This window comes from Cervus elaphus, chromosome 23, assembly GCF_910594005.1.
Source record: "Cervus elaphus chromosome 23, mCerEla1.1, whole genome shotgun sequence".
NCBI lineage: Eukaryota > Metazoa > Chordata > Mammalia > Artiodactyla > Cervidae > Cervus > Cervus elaphus.
Genome location: NC_057837.1, coordinates 63248120 through 63267011, shown reverse-complemented (window position 1 = coordinate 63267011; position 18892 = coordinate 63248120). Strand labels below are relative to the sequence as shown.

The window sequence follows — 18892 nt, the reverse complement described above, 5'->3', positions numbered from 1 at the left end:
GAATTAGACCTCTTTTGGCCCTATGCAACCAAAACAAAAGATGGAAACAAACTGGTTGGGAAGGCTGATATTAGGAAGGGAACTGTTAGTCTCTAATGTCTGATTTCAAGTTTTTATAATATTAATTTATAACTTTTAATGTCTCACATAATGGGCTCCCCCTTAAGAATTCAACTGAGGAAATGGTACACTCCTAAACAAAACAAAACATGAAAACCATTGCTTCAGACTTTGTTGCCGCATTTCTGGTGCTGAAAGTGTTCTCAGAATAAATCCAGAGTCCAGCTCTCACAGTGGCCAGTTGTGGATTTTGCCCTTCAGTAATTTTTTTAGTTGGAGAATTACCCCTCCCATGTTAAGGACAGATTTTGTGCGACTGTCTATAGAGATGGGCCACCCTTCCCTGGGTACCACTTCAGGTCAGTCAGATCCCCACTCGTGGGAATTTGAATTATCTGTGGTCCCATGCAAGAACTGAAGTGGTTGGAGGTGACATCCCATAGCTTTGCCCTGAAAACACTGTCCATTGGTTTCTTTGACCTGGCTCCTTTTACATCCTCAGGGTGCTATCCTTTCTAAGGCTTGTTGTTTGGCTTTTTCTTTGATTCTTTGAAGAATCCAGACCTCTCCAGTAGAGTACTGCCCCACTTTGTGTCTTAGGCTAGCCAGAATCGGTTCTGTAGTTTGCAACCAAAACATTCTGACTGACTTCAAATTTTGCAAATGGGAAAATGGTAGTAGCATCAAGAGGTCAGTGACTTGTTCAAGCCCACGTTGTTAGAACTTTGGGCACAAGTGTAACGCCATGCTCTCCAGGAAGAAATAATCCTAAATCAATATTCACAACAGGAGAATAAACACATCTAGGACAGAACTAACCTTTGTATCGTGCATATGAGAGAGAGACAGGAAGAGAAATGTGAATAATGGCTGGGAAATAGGGGGCATGTATCCCAGACCTTCACAACTTTGAATTCTGGTCACTCAGGCAGGGTTTTGCAGAGACCCAGAACCATTCTCTCTGGACCCTAAGGCTTGAGGAGGAATTTCTGAAAAGGTGGAAGAATCTTAGGATCTCAACTGAAGGGGAACTTGGGCAGATAAATACCTAACCAGGGATCTAAGCCAACAGAAGCAAAACTGAGGGTCTGTGGGAACAGACCACATATGCTGACAATAGTAGTGGTAGTGTTAGTCGCTCAGTCGTGTCCGACTCTTTGCGACCCCATGGACTGTGGCTTGCCAGGCCCCTCTGTCCATGCGATTCTCCAGGCAAGAATACTGGAGTAGATTGCCATTCCCTTCTCCAGTGCTAACAGTGGTTCTGACTTTTAATAAGGGCTGGTGGTCATTGTCCACTAAACTGTAAGCTCTGTAAGAAGAGGACTGGACTTGTTCACCACAATATTCACAACACCTGGCACAAGGCCTCGTGCCTGGTAGGTGCTCAATACACATTTGCTGAAGGACAGAATGGGTTGGGCTTCCACGTGGTTGTCTGGATCCAGCAGCCTAGTGGTTTTGTCACTAATGGATTGGGTCTTTGGCTTTGCATCTCTGGCCTCATCTGGGGGGAGAATGGTGCCTGGCTGGTGAGCAATGTCTGGAAAACACCGGAGCAGTGGCTACAATATGTTCCCAATATTCTAATTACTGATGACATTTACTCAGCAGCAGTTCTGGTACAGGGAACAGAAGGTTCTGTGGGCTTGCAGCCTAAATGACAGAACACAAAAGAGCTTCTCTCTCTCTCTCTATGTTGCTTGCTTTAAGGTATAAGAAGCAATACTATTTCAGATTTACAATAAGAACAGCAAGAGTGATGATCTCCCATTTTATAGACAAGTGAATAGAAGCCCAGAAAAATGCAGACTTTTCCCAATGTGCAGAATCGTGTCCTCAGCCTAGCCTGGAGCACCCATCATTTTTCTACATGTGTGTTCTCTGCCCGGGTAGTTCCAGCTCTGTCCAGTCTCGGATCTGATGTTTGCGTCCTTCATTCCACGCTGGTTGTGTCACTGCAGGCACAATGTGGATCTCCAGTGGAGAAAGTTCCTTGGAAAGGAGTTTTGAGACATTTGAAAGATGAAAGATTGTAAGTAGACAAGTGGGTCGGGGTGGGGGGCAGCCCCACCTGTGCTGGCCCTTGAGTCCCACTGTCCTCACCTCCAAGGACAGAGATAAATGGTGGTTATCAGGGCTGAGGAAACTGCTTCACATTGTTCAGTCACTCTCTCTAGACTCTCTTTCTTGTGTACAACAGGCCTTGTTATTATTGTTTTTTAAATTATCTTCTTGTATCACCACTGTTTGCAGTTTCTTCTTTCTTGTTTATGGTAATTCCTTTGGGAAAAGCTCTAGTTCTGGGGAACATTGACAGCTGAAATCTCAGCTTGTCTACCTTTTCTACTGGCAGGGATACCCTCAGCCAAGCAGGGCAAGCAGGTGCTATCACTGAGAGCCCTTGCCTCTCAAAGTGCTAGGAGTTTTTGTGTGACTGCCCCCACCCTGGCTGGTCCTTTTTCACAGACCCTGTTAACCTTTACTGCCTCTCTCCCCAAAACAGCACCTCCCAGGGACCTTCCAAAGATAAGATGCTTCATCTCAGTTTTCCACAGACTCAGAATCTCTAAGGATGGGGCTATAGGTGACAGTTTGGGACACTTGAAGAAGACAGGCCCCTAATAACCCAGAAAAAAATTGCTGCCTAGTCACCATGCCAGGCTCACTGCCTCCTTCCTAGTTGACAGAGCTGGGGTAAGGAGTGAGGAAAAGTTCAGGCTTTCAAAATTAAAAATGGCTGGGGACCACTGGTTAGAGCTCTTTTAGCCTGGGAGTGGGAGAAACACACCTTCTTTTTCTTGGGAACTTGAATTATGAATGGTCCCATGCAAGAACTGAAGTGTCTGAAGGTAACTTAGCCCTGAAAACACTGTCCATTGGTTTCTTTGACCTGGCTCCTTTCATGTCCTTCAGGGTCCTATCCTTTCTGAGGCTTTTCACATGACTTATCCTTTGATTCTTTGAGGTCCCCAGAACTCTCTAGTAGACCGCCCCCCCTATCTAACCCCCTCCTTTATTTTGTTTCTGAGGCTAACCTTTTTGGTGGAGCCTCCTAAGGCTGTAGGATCCTCAGGCCAGAGCTTTCTGGCCGTTGGAGCCACAGCAATGTCCAGTTACAATCAGCCACCCCAGCTTGTATTCACAGACCCAGACCCCTCAGGGCAGACAGCACAGTAAGACTGGGTATGGAGTTGTAGTCATTTTGTTTTTGTGGAGGTGAGGGGAGCTCCTTAGAAGGGGGGTAGGGTGAAAGACTGAATGTGTGCTCAGTCGTGTCTGACTCTTTGTGACCCCCATGGACTGCCTGCCCCTTTGTATACCAGACAAGAATACTGGAGCGGGTTGCCATTTCCTACTCCTACTCCAGGGAATCATCTTCCCTACCAGGGACCATCAAATCGATGTCTCTTGTGTCTCCTGCATTGGCAGGCGAGTTCTTTACCACAGCCACGCCTGGGAGGCCCAGCAGTTCCTTAACGGTTGCATTCTGCCTCCCTGGTTTTGGAGGCAGCTTCGGGTGTCTGGAAGTCCTTGGCGGGCTACAGTCCATGGGACTGCAGAGACGGACACGACTGAGCGTCTTCACTTTCTTTCTGCCTCCCTGATTTTGGAGGCAGCTTCGGGTGTCCCCAGGGTTAAAGGTAGGGGGCAGCACTGTCTCTGGCGGCCAGATCCAGAAAAACGCTTACCAGGAGCGCAGCCTCAGGGCTAGGTAACTGCGTTTCCCCAGGCCCGGGAGAGAGCAGGTGCGCAGCTCGCGGAACTTCTGCGGTGCAGGGGACTCAGCGAAGGGAAAAGGATAGTTCGGGTTCCTTAAAGAAACAGCCACACACTTTCGAGAAGACTACATGTATTTGGATTTTAGCCCAGCCCTAGCCTAGACTTCCTGAAGCCCCGCCTCCTTAGAGCCCCGCCCCAACGTCAATATCCACGCCCACTCCGTTCTCTGAAGCCCCTCCTACCAGAGCTCTCCCGCCCCAGAAAGGCCCCAGGGTCCCTGGAGCCCCGCCTTTGGAAGCCCGCCCTGAGGCGCGCTCAGCAGGTGGGGTTGAGCACGCGGCAGGAGCAGACGCTGCGGAAGAAGCGGCACTGGCAGAAGGCGCACGGGTCGCAGCAGGCGGGCGCTGGAGGCTTGCAGCTGTCGCGGGTGGCCACGCAGGGGGTAGGCGGCGGGGGCCGGGGCCGTGCCACGTTCTTCATCGGAGCTTTTCTCTGCGGGGAAATGCCGGGGCTGCCCGAGCCATCCACGTCCGCCCCAGTTGTCCTCACCCCTGCCAGGGAACTCCTCGGACTAGACGTCCCCACCTGCTGTCCACCGCCCGCTCGACTCATGCCCACAGAGCACCCTAGCGGGTACCCGCCTGCTTCGCCAACAACACCTAACTGGCTCGGGCCTGGCCTCTTCTCTCCCCAGGGGATCCCATTCAGCTGCACGGTTTTTAACTACCGTCTTTGTTGTCTTCCCCTTCCAGTGTATCCGCAATCCCTATTGGTTCTGCCTTCACGGTAGGTCCGGAGTCTAGCCACTTCTTCACTACGGCTGAAACCCTGGGCTTGGCCACTGTTTGCTGCCCTTGCCCCCTTACTGTGCAATCTCCAGCGCACAAGGAACTAAGCGCATCCTCCTTCCCCTCACTTGGATCCCTGAGGCCCTCTGTGGTTTGGCCCGCCTACCACTCCCACTGGTCTTAAACACACTGCCCGACCTGCCCGCCCTCTGTGCACCGAACACAGCAAATGAGTTCCTGTTGCAGGCGCTTTGTTTTGGGGCTTCCTTTCCTGGGGACATTCTTAGCTATGCTGTCCAGTGCAGGCAGCCACCCACCATATGTGGCTGCTGAGTACTTTAAATGTGTCTAGTGCAACTGAGGAACCGGGTTTTCAATTTTTATTTAATTTTAATTAAAATTTAAAGCTGAAGTAAAATGTTTCTCATTAAAGACAACTATATTGTTTTGTTAGGACTGTATTTCACTAGTGTTAAAAACTGGGCATCGGAATTGAGAGTGTAAAAGTCAAAGACTTAGCACAAAAAAAGTAAAATATCAATAACTTTTTATGTTGGTTACGTATTAAAATGATAATATTTGGGGTCTACTGGGGTAAATAAAATATTGCACCTGCTTTTTTTTTCCTTTTAAAAATCTGGCTACTAAAAAAAAATCTGGCTACTAGAATTTTAATTTATATGAGTCTCACATTGCATTTCCATTGAACACTGCAGCTCAAGATTACGAAGTTTCTCAGTCTTTTAAGTGCTGCCTCCTTCTGGAGTACTTCCCCTGACCACTTTTCCCTTCCCTCTGTCTCACTCCATGCTTTCATTCCTTTGCAGTGTTTATCATTATCTGAACAGCACTGGTTAACGTGCTGTTCTCCTGTTTCTCCCAGAAGAGTGTAAACTCCATGAGAGCAGTTATGTATCTCTCTTGTTCACTACTATATTTCCAGAATCTAGCATGTAAATAGATTTTACAGTTCTGTCAATCATCTGATCTGCTTGTTCACTTTACAGAAGGCTCAAAGAGAACAGGGAACTTTATTGTGATCACAGTGCCATGTCATACCTTCCAATGCCTAGTACAGTATTCCCGGCTCTGTTTACAATGATCTGATCAAATGAGGCACACTAAAATAGGAACACTGTGCATTTCAACAGTGCCTTAATCTAGTATTTCTCAAAGTGTGGGAACCTGTATCATGGTGGTACAATTTTACGCAGTACATGAATATTAAATGACACTGAATCACACAGAGAGGATTCTTTTTTCAATCTCTTTCAAATGGAAAGGCTCACAACACTTTCTAATGCTTCTTTGTTAATACAGAGAGCAAGTCTCAGATTTAGAACTTTTGGCAAGCAACACCAACCAGCTAGAATTTGCTAACAAGGTTTTGTTTTTACTTTACTTATTTTCATGGTTACTTATGATTTATGCCAAGTGATACTGGTTTTCTATCATGATTATATAGTTGTTTTTTTTAAATTTATTTTTGTTTTTGGCTGTCCTGAATCTTTGTTGCTTCAAGGGCTATTCTCTGGTTGTGGTTAGTGGGGACTACTCTCTGGTTGCAGTGTTTGGGCCTCTCATTGCAGTGGCTTTTCTTGCTGCCTTGTATGGGCTCTAGGGCGCACAGGCTTCAGTAGTTGTAGCTCCCCGGCTCTAGAGTATAGGCTCAATAGTAGCGGCGCATGGGCCAGGTTGCTCTGAGGTATGTGGGGGTCTTTCTGACCCAAGGATCCAACCCATGTCTTCTGCATTGGCAGGCGGATTCTTTACCACAGAGCCACCAGGGAAGTCCTGTTACATAGTATTTTTGTTTTTAAGTTTTAAACAAATATTAAATAAGTGGAACTCAGATATGGTAAAAGTTGTAGAAATGGTTCTGAAATGACTGAGGTTTGGGAAACATCGCGTTCATCAAAAGAATGAATGACAGTGAAATTTCAGGCAGGGTTCAAGCTAGTTTAGGAAGTCTGAGCTAGTTATTTTAGGCAGGGTTCAAGCTAGTTTAGTTTAGGTAAGCAATTTTACTCAGCGTCCTGGACCTCAGCTCTTGGTGGTCTGTTTCAGGGCTGGAGGTCAGGAAGGTTTTGGTAGCTTTCAGTTTCTCTGGGGCATGCAACCCTGGAAAATCTTTCATTTAGTTCCTAGCGAGAGTTTGGGTGTGTCCCGTCCCCCCCCCCCCCCCCCCCCCCCCCGCCTTTAAGTCCAGTCCCATCCTGACAATGTGAACTCCCAGGCCTACCTTGGAAGGTCTTTTCTTCTTTTCCGCTTCATTTCTGCTGATCTTTTTGGATTTCTTGTTCAGTGCTTCAGAGAGAGACAGAAGGAACAAAGCCATTTTCTCAGGGTCCTTAACTGCAGTGAAGTGGGAGGAGCAGAGAGGGCTCTAGGAAGCCCCAGGGTTGGGGAGAGGATGAAGGTTTGGTTGGATAGATCACATCTTGGGACTTAGGCCAGCAGCTTCTGCAGCCTGGCTGCAGACCTGGAGCCAGAGACTGAGAGCAAAGAGTCCTCTGAAGGAAAGCTAAAGGGAAAATCCAAGAAGGCCCTGGAAAATGGACTCAGTGTCTCATACAAGGATGGTCTTGTGTTTCCGGTATCCCTATTTCCTATTTCTCAGAGCTTTGGAGCCAGGCAGACCTGATTTGAATCCTGACTCTGCTACATAACAGCTTTGTGGTCTTGGACAAACTACTTAATCTCCTTAAGACTCAGTTTTCTCATATGCAAGTAGGTACTGTAATACCTACCTTGAAGAGTTGTGAGGATAAATGAGGTATGTTTATATAGTGGAAAATCTGACACAGATCAATGTTAATGTGCTCCAGTCCCTTCCCATATATCTAGAATATCCTCTTTTTGAAGTGACAGGCAAGTCAGTAAGGAATATTAGTTTTGAGCTTAGATTCTGGAATTAAACAGAACCTAACCCAGAACCTGGGTATGTACTCAGTTCAGTCAGTTCAGTTCAGTCGCTCAGTCATGTCTTAATCTTTGCGACCTATGGACTGTCTCTGCCAATTACAAACTGTATGTTAGTTACTTAACTTTTCTAACTTCTAATTTACTTAGCTGTGAAATAAAATAGAAATAAAAATAGTATTCACTTCAGAGTGCCTATCAGAAAATAAGTATATATGTTATTATAATTATTGTCAGAGGAATTCGAACCAGAAATTCTCTAATGCTAGGCTCTAATACCTCTGATATTTTCCTCTGAGCAGTCATTTTCAATTCTCAACCCTGGCATGAAAGAACTAGTTCATCCCAGACTTGGTTATATTCTGCAGAATTTTCTAAAAATTTTACCATTGATAGGAGTTATATGATTCAGTAAGTTTCAGAAACGCCAAGTTAAACCAAATTCACCAAGTGTCTTGACTTTAGGGTTTCTCAGAGCCTCTAACATGCTAAGCTGCATATTAGATTGGTGAGAGGCAGAGCTTTCTTAACCAAATGAGTTAAGGGCACTTGATTCCTCCAGAATTGTTCTGAGGAATGAGCACAAAGGAGCTCTGGCCTACGGCAATGGATCCTGATAGCGGCTTGGGGAGTGTTTGACCCCCTTTAGCACCTTCTCATGGGCCAGAGCCCAGAGGCTGGGCCCCAGGCCAGCCAGTGGGTAAGACTACTTACCCACAATAGAGACAGAAGGGAAATCCAACAGGTTCATGGAAGAGTTGTTCTTCAGGTTCCTTTCATCTCTGGGCTTTTCCTCAGGTGCCAGGTGGCTGTAGGCAGTGAGGAAGCACAGGCAGGCCAGCAAGGTAGCCAGGAGGAGGCGGCTGACGTCCATCCCAGGAGGCCTGAGAGGGACAGAGAAGGCAGTCAGGTGGGCCGGGGGTTCTGGCAAATGTGTGTGCCCTCCTGCTTTCTTTATGTTTCTTTGGGCTGGTGCTCTGACCGCCAGCCCACAGCCCAGTGTCCCAGTGGAGCTGGAGGACCAGCAAGGCTTAGGACAGGAAAGGAGAACTCATGAAGGAAAAAGAGAGGAAAGGAGAGAGGGGAGAGGAAGAAAGACAGGAAGGGAGGGAGATTGCAAAGAGAAAAAGAATGCATTGCAATTGGTCTCTGCCTTCCAGAGGGTGGGGTGCTCTTTTTGTTTCATTTTATAAGTCGGTGGCTCCAGGAGACCCAAGGCCTAAGCAGAATTGTTGATAGGTCCCCAGTAATGCCTCACAGTGGCAGAAGTCTTACTAAAGTACAGAGAACAAGGCTCATGAGTTAAGACTCAAGAGAAGGTGCATGGATAAATGGCTCCTTTGGACAAATGTGTATGTCATTGCATATGCTATATTCTGACATCCAGAGGAAATGAATGCAGGTATGTTTTGTGTCAGAAGGATAGGACGGACCCGTTCACATAGGCTAGCTAGATTTATTGATTTATTGCTAGCTTGGGTTTTGATGAAAAAGACAGATCCCAGAGTGGATTTCTTCCCACAAATGTCTGTTTGGCTCAGTCAAGGCTCACAGCTTCAGCATCATCTTATCGTCTCTGAGTGTGGGATCCCCACTCCTCACCTACTCTGTGCAAGTTCTTGCTATCGTATCTGGACTTATTAGTTAGGTGGCGCTAGAGGTGAAGAACCCGCCTGCCAATGTAGGAGATGTAAGAGACTTGGGTTGGGAAGATCCCCTGGAGGAGGGCATGGCAACCCACTCCAGTATTCTTGCCTGGAGAATCCCATGGAAAGAGGAGCCTGGAGAGCTCTAGTCCATAGGGTTTCAAACAGTCAGACATGACTGAAGTGACTTAGCATGCATTCGAGCCAATATATTCCCTTTATTTTCTTAAGATTTTTTTTTTTGTGAACCATTTTTAAACCCTTTATTTGTAATAATATTGCTTCTGTTTTATGTTTTGGTTTTGGGCTGGGGAGCATGTAAGATCTTAGCTCAAACTCACACCCCTGCATTGGAAGGGGGGGGTCTTAACCACTGGACCACCAGGGAAGCCCCCCCTTTATTGTTTTAAACTAGTATGAGTGGAGTTTTCTGTTACTCTCAACTCAGGGCATTCTAAAGGATAGTTTCCCTTGCAAATAGTCTTGTTGTTACATTTTCAGGTGTAAAGTTAGATTCTAAAGCAAAAATCGCAGAGTACAAAGTTTCTCCAGCTAGCAAATGATGGAATTTTTTTTTTTTTTAATTTCACACTGGAGTAAGTAATTGGCTTGCCTTTAGGGATCATATTGTATGAAAAAAATCTTTTTCTTTGAACACCAGGATCACCATCAGCATAATGAAAGGTTCATACTATGAGAGGTGTACAGGAACTGAGACCAGCTGAGGGAAAAGCATATCCGCAGCTCCCAATTCTGGAGTGGCTGTCTCCTTATCGCAGAGCAGGGGCTCTCTGGATAGGAGGTTGATCAGAATCACATGCATATTTATTTATTTTTAAAATGTAGTTATTTTGGCTGTGCTGGGTTCTCGTAGCTGCACACAGGCTTTCTCTAGTTGTGTGAGCAGGGGCTTCTCTTCGATGTGGTGCACAGGCTTCTCATTGCAGTGGCTTCTCTTGTTGCAGAGCCCAGGCTCTAGGCATGTGGGCTCAGTAGTGGTGCACGGGCTTAGTGGCTCCATGGCATATGGAATCTTCCTGGACCAGGGATCAAACCCCTGTCCCCTGCATTGGCAGGTGGATTCTTATCCACTGTGCCAGCAGGGAAGGCCTCGCATCACCTCGCCTGCATATTTAAATTGCTTCTCTGCCCTCTCTCACTCACTCACTAAGTATATATGGTTGAGTTTGCATAAGTTAACTGCGAGCATGATCTGGCTTCACTATGCTTTCTATCTTTGTCCAATCACCACCCTCCACAGTCAAGAATGCTGGTTTTAATTTTTGACTCTTTCTTTCCTGATCTTTACATCTGATCTCTTACCAAATTTTACTTTATGCTCTCTTTAAGTTATCTCATATTTTCCACTTCCTCTTCACTCCAGCCCATACCTTCTTCTCAGTGGAACCAGTTACACTACTCCTCCATCAGGAGGCCTTTGCTCTGGCTTCAACATCATTATCCACTCTGAGCTCCCCCAATCACATTTTCTCCTTCCTCCAGGGCCCAGCTCAATGTCAGCTTTGGCACATTTCTCTCTCAGTTTCAGGTCAGCCCCAATGGTTCTCTCCCTTTTCTGGACTCTTCCAGGTCTTAAACTTAATACCATATCGCTTAGTACTTCATTGTTCTTCAAGTGTTCATGTGGGTCATCTCATCAGTTAGACTTGGTTCTTTGTTTCAAGAGCCTCACGGTCACCTCCCAGCTGCTGTAGTTCTGCTGTCATACCCACCTATTCCAGTTTGCCTCTCTGCCTGTTTTAGATGCCACTTGAATTCTAAATTCTTGGCCAACCAAAAGGTTCTTCTAGCCCAGTTCAGTCTAACTAGAGCCATCAGGGTTGCCTGGGATGGCTAGTTGGTTAGGACTGAGGAAAACTATATTTGAACGATTTCTTCCATTCCTCCTTCCTTCTCAAATCCTGAGCCATCTCTTCCTCGTAGGACACCCTTCTCTCTCTGATGCTGCTGCTGGGCTCTTAGCTTGGAGAGTAATTTCCTTCTCTCTTGTTCCCCACCTCCAATCAATCAGTCATTTGAGTTCTAGTGATTTTTATTCCTCCCATTTCTCACAACCATTTCTCCCTCCCTTTCCATTTCTTCTGTCCCGAGTGGTCTAGTTCCTCCCACTTGGTCTTCCATAAGAGCCTCCTCATTAGCCTTGACTCTAGAACATATAACCAGATTAAGCTTCCTTTTAAATAAAGTCCCCTTTCCTTTCATTCATCCATTCATACATACATATTCATTCATCTTGTTGATAGGGACAGAGTAAAAGGACAAAAAGCTTCCCTGGTAGCTCAGCTGATAAAGAATCTGCCTACAATGCAGGAGACCCCAGTTTGATTCCTGGGTTGGGAAGATCCACTAGAGAAGGGATAGACCACCTACTCCAGTATTCTTGGGGTTCCCTGGTGGCTCAGCTGGTAAAGAATCCACCTGCAATGCAGGAGACCTGGGTTTGATCCCTGGATTGGGAAGATCCCCTGGAGAAAGAAATGTCTACCTACTCCGGTATTCTGACCTGGAGAATTCCAAGCACTGTATGGTCCATGGGGTCGCAAAGAGTCAGACACGACTGAGCAACTTTCACAAAGGGACAAAACAGGTCATTAAATAGTTAATTCCACTAGGGTATTGTAAGTAGAAAAAATAGGGGAGACCGCTGTATTACTCAGATTAAAAAAATCAGGTTTGCTTAACCACAAAACCAAGCAGGTTTTGCTTGGCAACAAAACCATGCAACAGAAGTATGAGACATGCCCACAAACAATTAAACAATGGTGGCATGAGACATCTTGTCCAGTGAGCTCAATAAGTTAATGATTCCCTAGGACATGCTCTCTGCACACATAAAAAACAATAATTTGTGGACCTAGCTTGGTCATGTAGGAAGAAGAAAATTCTCTTGTTCAACCTAGAGGAGGAGCTGATGATGGAAGGATGACGTCTATTCAAGAAAAAGAAATTTCTTCTCCCTCTCCCTTTTACTTTGATTATAAAACTGCAGCCCGCTAAATTCTTGGGGTATGGCACCCTGTCACCCCCTGACTTATAAGACTCATAAGCATCCTATTCAAATAAATCATTTCTTAATCTGTCACTTTGCCTCTTCCTGAATTCTTTCTGCACCACAACATAAAGGACTGTGGTACCAGAGCTCTTCGGAACCCCCCAGAATGATACCAAATGCTTTCATAGTGAAATTATTAGTTAAGTACCTACTATAAACCAGTGTTATGCTAGATTTTTGGGTTACAATAGTGATTAAGATACAAAATGATGCCTGTCCTTGCAGAGCTTAGATTCTATCAGGGATGGCTGACAAGTTAAATAAGTTATTCTAATAAAGCTTTTGCCACAGGAAACCTCAACTAGTGCATAGACTTAGGGAAGATCTCAGAGCAAGTTGCACTGAAGCTGAGAACAGAGGGCTGATTTGGATTTATCCATGCTGGAGAAGAGAGTGAAAGTGGTGATGGCAGTGTTGCAGACACTGAGAATCATGTACAAGCATGAAGGTCTAAAGGCAAGAGAGGATGGTGCATTTGAGGAACTAGAAAAGATCAGTAAATAAATAAATATAACAGGAGATGGAGGCAGGGGCCAGATCATGACAGGACTTCTAAACCATGATAAGGAGTTTGGACAATATCTTCAAGACAATGGAAAATGAATGAAGAGTTTTGAATAGGAGGAGAGACTTAATCAGATTTGCATTGTAGAAAGATTCCTCCGGGAGCTGGTGATGGACAGGGAGGCCTGGCTTGCTGCGGTTCATGGGGTCACAAAGAGTCAGACACGACTGAGCAACTGAACTGAACTGAACTGAAGATTCCTCTGACTGGTATGTGGAGATGGAGGGGACAGGACTGAGAAGAGGAAAACCAATTAAGAGGATGCTGCTGGATTCCAGGCAATGTCATTCCTCTAGAGGGGTTACCCTCATTACCAAATGAAATACATACTACATAGCCTCAGAGAAGGACCAGAGCCCTCCCCAAGCTACCTTCCACATTCCTTTCCAGTTTCATCTTTTCTTATAGGAAGTATATACCCTAGCCAGGCTTAGCTACCTCCTGGTCCCCATACAAAGCTCCACCTTTACCATTTGTTACGCCTGACCACTTCTGACCTAAGCACAGTACTTAGCTTGTTACACAAGCATTTATTTACTTATCACTGAAGCTGAATCTGTGGCCTTTAGTGACTGCAGTATTCATTTGCTCTTTCCATATTTTGTGTAGCATTTGTATGATCTTCAAGCTAAGAATGGTTTTGACATTGTAAAGTGTTCTATTAAAAAATAAAAAAACAACAGGGAATTCCCTGATAGTCCTGTGGTTAGGATCTGTGATTTCTCTGCTGAAGGCCAGGGTTCAGTCCATGGTTGGGGAACTAAGGTCCTGCAAGCCTTGAGAAGTGGCCAAACAACAACAAGAGACCCTATGTGGTCCATAAAGCATAGAACATTTAGTATCTAGCCTTTCACAGAAAAAGTTTGCTGACCCTATCTAGAAAGTGAGACTCACAGGAGGCTGTTAAGCAAGCATGAAAGATCTCACATGACACAAAGAAGATCCCATGTGCTGCAACGAAGACCTGACACAGATAAATAAATAAATATTAAAAAAATAATACTGAGAATTCCTGCATTGAAGTGAAAGGATAGTTGGGAAATGTGACTTAGAAAAGAAGTGACTGGAGTTTGGGGGAGATTAACTGAGACCCAATATGTATCACTTCCTCTGAACACCAGATAATGCAAGAATTATCACCATCACAGCAACCAGCAGTTCTAATATACTAACCACTGCACAACAGGCAGGAAGGAGAAGTCACCAGGTACCATCTCTAGACTAATTCAGTTATAGTGAATTCCAAGGTTTAATTTTTTAAAGTTTCCTTTGTTGTACAAGCAACTCTTAAGGAATAAGCTGAAAATACAGTTTCTTAGAATCTATAAAACCAGACTGAGCCTGGGAAGGGTGAAGTCTCAGTGGAATTAATCTTATTTGTGTATTTGTGGGAGAGGGTAAGAACCAATATTCCTGTACCAATCCTGTAAGAGATTGTATATTCTAAATATAATATACCTCCATAATACCAAGGTGTATTATGATCCTTGGGGTCAGATTTTCTTTTTTTTTTTTTTTAAATTCAGGATTTTGTGGGTTTTAGAAAAACAATATCTTCTATATACCATATTAAACCACATATATGGGGTCTAGAAGCACCCATTATAAATATATTGATGCTTCTGAAGCAAAATGGTGTGAATATACAAAGGATAAACAAAGTTTGAGAATTGATTTGCATCAGTTCAGGACAGATTTTGTTGCCAAATGAGTTAGCAAAGGAAAAAAAAACTTAACAGTTTTCAGAGTTGGGGGACTTTGCCATTTCAGGCAATGGGTTAGGAACCTATACAAAGCCTTGGTGCTATGAATCCTCAACAGGGAACACACACTCCATCTGTTAATACAGGATCGTAATGCTGACGGCAGTGACCTGTGCAATTGCTTTTCTTAAGAGTAATCTGTCCTTCCACTCTGTAGTAGTGAAGAATGTTCTTTGATCAGTGGTATCACTGATGGCAATTCTTCCTCTTAAACTCATCATCTGCTTTAAGTTACTGGTTAGGACTTAAGATGAGTTTCTCTTCAGTATGTGGATATAAAGAATCCAGAAAGGGGAGTGAGGTTTCTTGGATATACCTGCCATTTAAGAGACTGTGTGCACCCTCAACTCATCTGGGCCTCTGCTTTCTCATCTGTGAAACGAGAGGAGAGAACTATATGACCCAGTACACATTACGAAGCACAGAGTACAACTTGAATACAGATTTGTTTAATGGATGAAAGAATGGAAAGACCTTTCTATTTTAACATTCTATGAATCCATAATTTCTAATTCCTGCTTCCTGAACTTTGGGGAGGTTAAGTAGTCACACAGAGAAGGATTTTGTAAATGCCACTTGTGTACCCTTAAGAGCTGAGGGATTTATAAATGTGTTAGTGTGACTGAATCTGATTAAAGTCTAGAAAAGAGGGCATGAAAAGTCATGGCTAAATGTGAGTGGTGTATACACCTCAGGAGTGTTGATCTGTGTTGGTGCATGTGTGTGTGCACACACTTGAGTACTAACGTGTAAGGGTTGATTGAGAGGCTATGGGAGACAGCAGTGTCCAGAGCATCTCTGTAAGGTAGGGAGATGGTGTATCAGTATTCAGTGGGCACTGAGTGTACGCCAAAGACATCCCTTAGCTATGACACTGGGGATAAGTTGACACCTTCCTCCTTTAGGTCAAGGCCTTGGTCCCCAGAGGAAAGGAAAGAATTGTAATGTCCCAGTGCTGGGGGATGGCTAACCGCCTATTGGGACAGAGGTATAGTGAAAGATGAGAGCTGAAGAACAGGTGAAGGCAGCAGAATCTTCTTGAAGACTGCAAGCAATATTAGCTGCTGTTCTAACTAGGTGTTCATGAGGTGCAGTCCTGACAGCCTGCTCTGGGCTGTGCTGGTGGCACCTGGGAGGGGAGCCAGGATTTTTTTTTTTTTAAGATGTTTCCTGAATGGTTTGTCTTCTCAGTCATTGCCCATAGGACTCAGAGAAGCTGTAGGAATATGCAGGTGCAGATACAATGCCCGGCTTCACCTCCAACACTGTGGGAAGGGACTGCACATCACAGGGCAGGGCCCTGTGCTCCTGTACTCCACTTAGAGCCTGGGGAGAGTGACCTCCTGGGGTATCCATGCTGGATGTATTTGAATTTTTTTACAAGCGTGTTACCACTTTGTAATAAGAAACACTTTGATGCTTTCACACTGTGGTGTTGGAGAAGGCTGTTGAGAGTCCCGTGGACAGCAAGGAGATCAAACCAGTCAATTCTAAAGGAAATCAATCCTAAATATTCATTGGAAGGACTGATGCTGAAGCTCCAATAATCTGGCCACCTGATGCAAACAACCGATTCACTGGAACAGACCCTGATGCTGCGAAAGACTGAAGGCCAAAGGGGAAGGGGGTGACAGAGGATGAGATGGTTGGATGGCATCATCAACTCAATGGACGTGAATCTGAGCAAACTTCGGGAGATGGTGAAGGACAGGGAAGTCTGGCGTGCCACAGGCCATGGTGGCAAAGAACTGAACACAACTGAGTGACTGAACAACAACAAGAAACAATAAAGGAGGATAGAAATAAAATACTAGAAGCTGTTTGACACAACATCAAAGGAATTTAAGAAACTGGACAGAGAGTTATATTTGTTGTGTGATAGTGAGCCTGGGGAATTTGCAAGGCCCTCCTCCCCTTTTGTACCTTAAATTCAGCATGCAATTTGCTCTCAGTACCTACTGCTGTTGTCAGTAAAATGTAGGGCTTTCTCATGGCATATCTTCCTATTACCTGGGGCTCTTGCTCTGCCCTGGAACACGCTCAAAGCCTGTTACTTTTCTCGCTCATAGCTACAGTTTCTGACATGCCAAAAGCTGGGAGAAGCAACACTTAATTTTTGTTGTGGTTTAGTTTCTCAGTCAAACTAGCTATACCAAATACTGAGGGTCTGGACCAGAGGAGTAATATCTCTCATTCATAGTTACCTAGATTCCTCACACCAGGTGTTCAGCAGCTGCAGAAGGATCCCGCTGCCTTACACATGTTTCATCCACCTGGGTGGTTGGTGATGTGCCTGGCTGGGCTGAGCGTGGGAGGCTCCACTGGGGCTACTGACCCATTCCTTAATGTTCACCCAGGCTTATTAGTGATGGAAATTTCTGGGGTAGCAGGAGAGTGACAATATGCTCTACCTACTTAGTTAACAAGAAGAACAGCCAATCAGGCAACAAATCCTTTTTGAATGCCATGGGACTTGACATGAATCCCTGTCACTTCTCTCCAGGGGAGTTAAGCAGTGTCTCCTCCCTAGACACACTGTATTATAATAATTTGTTCATTTGTCTGTCTCTTCTAGGCTGAACACTCATTAATGGCAGAGCCTTTCCCTTACTCATCTCCATGCCCATCGCCTCCCTACTACCCCTAGCTCTAATGCCTAAGCTCAGCACAAAATAAGCCCTCAATAAATGTTTCTCTCAATTGAGTCAATTTACTATATGCTCAATATAAATGAATATGGGAATTCCCTGTCAGTTCAGTGGTTAGGACTCAGTGCTTTCACTGCCATAGGCCTGGGTTCGATCCCTGGTCAGGGAAACTAGGATCTTGAAAGCTTACATGGTGCAGCCAAAAAGAAAAAAAAAGAGGAATAAAGGGTCCCTAGAAAAACAAGTCCCTGACTTCGGACGGCAAACAAACACATAACTAACAAAAAAAGGAGGAGAGAAGAAGTGCTAGAGTTGAGGTACAAGTGAAAGAAATGCCTCAGGTAGGCAGAAAAAAGAGTGTGGTTAAACTGCTCAGGGTCTTGGGTGACTTCATGGATTATTGTTGACCTCTGATTTCCTCAGCCTCCTTCCAATATTGGGCTGTAGCTCCTGGAGTGCTCAGACATTCTGTGCTGCTCTTGCCAGTTCTTCCCTCTTTCGCATGGTTCTATTTAGCACACAGCCTCTGCTGTCCTTCCCCTTTGGCAGTCTCCTTGAATTTCCTGCCCTAGAGAGAGGCTTCCTTTTATAGCCATCAGGCCACTGGTAGCCAAATGTGCACTGCCAAAGCCAATTACTGAGATTTCCATCCTATTTTAATCAATTATTTGGCTAGAGCTTTTTTTTAAAAAAAAAAAAAATCCTTATTAGAGTATAATTGCTTTACAATGTTGTGTTATTTAGGTTGGTGCAAAGTAACTGCAGTTTTGCATTGTCTAACTGTGCTGTTTGATATTGGAATACATTCTTAAATAAATGTGATTATGTTACACATCATTTTAATGCACATTTCTTGTATTTTTTTTGGCTAATGACTTATTACTTGCTGTTTATTTTATATTTATTTTAGACTAGGGAAATGATGTCTAGACAAGAAGTAAGTTCAAGCAATGTTCTTATTTGAGTTCAAAACGGTACGTAAAGCAGCAGAGACAACTTGCAACATCAACAATGCTTTTGGCACAGGAACAGTTAATGAACGTACAGTGCAGTGGTGGTTCAAGAAGTTTTGCAAAGAAGACAAGTGCCTTGAAGATGAGGAGTGCAGTGGCTGGCCATCAGAAGTTGACAACAACTGAGAGCCATCATTGAAGCTGATCCTCTTACTACAGAAGTTGCCAAAAAACTCAACATCAACTGTTTTATGGTCGTTCAGAATTTGAAGCAAACTGGAAAGGTGAAAAAGCACGATAAATGTGTGCCTCGTGAACTGACCGAAAATTTTAAAAATCGTCGTCTTCTCTTATTTTATGCAACAATAATGAGCCACTTATTGATTGGGCTGTGATGTGTGACAAAAAGTGGATTTTACATGACAAATGGCAATGACCAGTTCAGTGGTTGGACTGAGGAGAAGCTCCAAAGCACTTCCCAAAGCCAAGCTTGCACCAAAAAAAGGTCATGGCCACTGTATGGAGATCTGCTGCCTGTCCAATCCACTACAGCTTTCTGAATCCCAGCAAAGTCATTACATCTGAGAAATATGCTCAGCAAATGATGAGATGTATGGAAAACTGCAATGCCTGCAGCCAGCATCATATAGAAAGGGCCCGATTCTTCTTCACCACGACGCCCCACCACCCATTGCACAACCAATGCTTCAAAAGTTGAATGAATTTTGGTTTCTTCCAGGTATAGGCCTAG

General features: G+C 44.6%; 1 protein-coding gene and 1 non-coding gene across 9 annotated transcripts in view; both read right to left on the bottom strand.

The window, feature by feature from the left end:
- Positions 1-3896: 3896 nt before the first annotated feature.
- LOC122681775 (agouti signaling protein) overlaps positions 3897-18892 on the bottom strand; it is a 93153-nt gene continuing 78157 nt past the window's right edge. For all 8 annotated transcript variants that reach the window (XM_043884206.1, XM_043884207.1, XM_043884204.1 and 5 more), the window contains 3 exons: positions 8208-8377; positions 6814-6878; positions 3897-4275 (listed from right to left, as the gene is read on the bottom strand). In XM_043884206.1, the coding sequence (XP_043740141.1) occupies positions 4099-4275; positions 6814-6878; positions 8208-8367 (402 nt within the window). In that variant the 5' untranslated portion in view covers positions 8368-8377 and the 3' untranslated portion in view covers positions 3897-4098. The remainder of the gene's footprint in view (positions 4276-6813; positions 6879-8207; positions 8378-18892) is intronic.
- Positions 15702-15901, bottom strand: LOC122682297. Its single transcript, XR_006337314.1, has one exon. It is a non-coding gene; the product is annotated as a small nucleolar RNA SNORA73 family (small nucleolar RNA).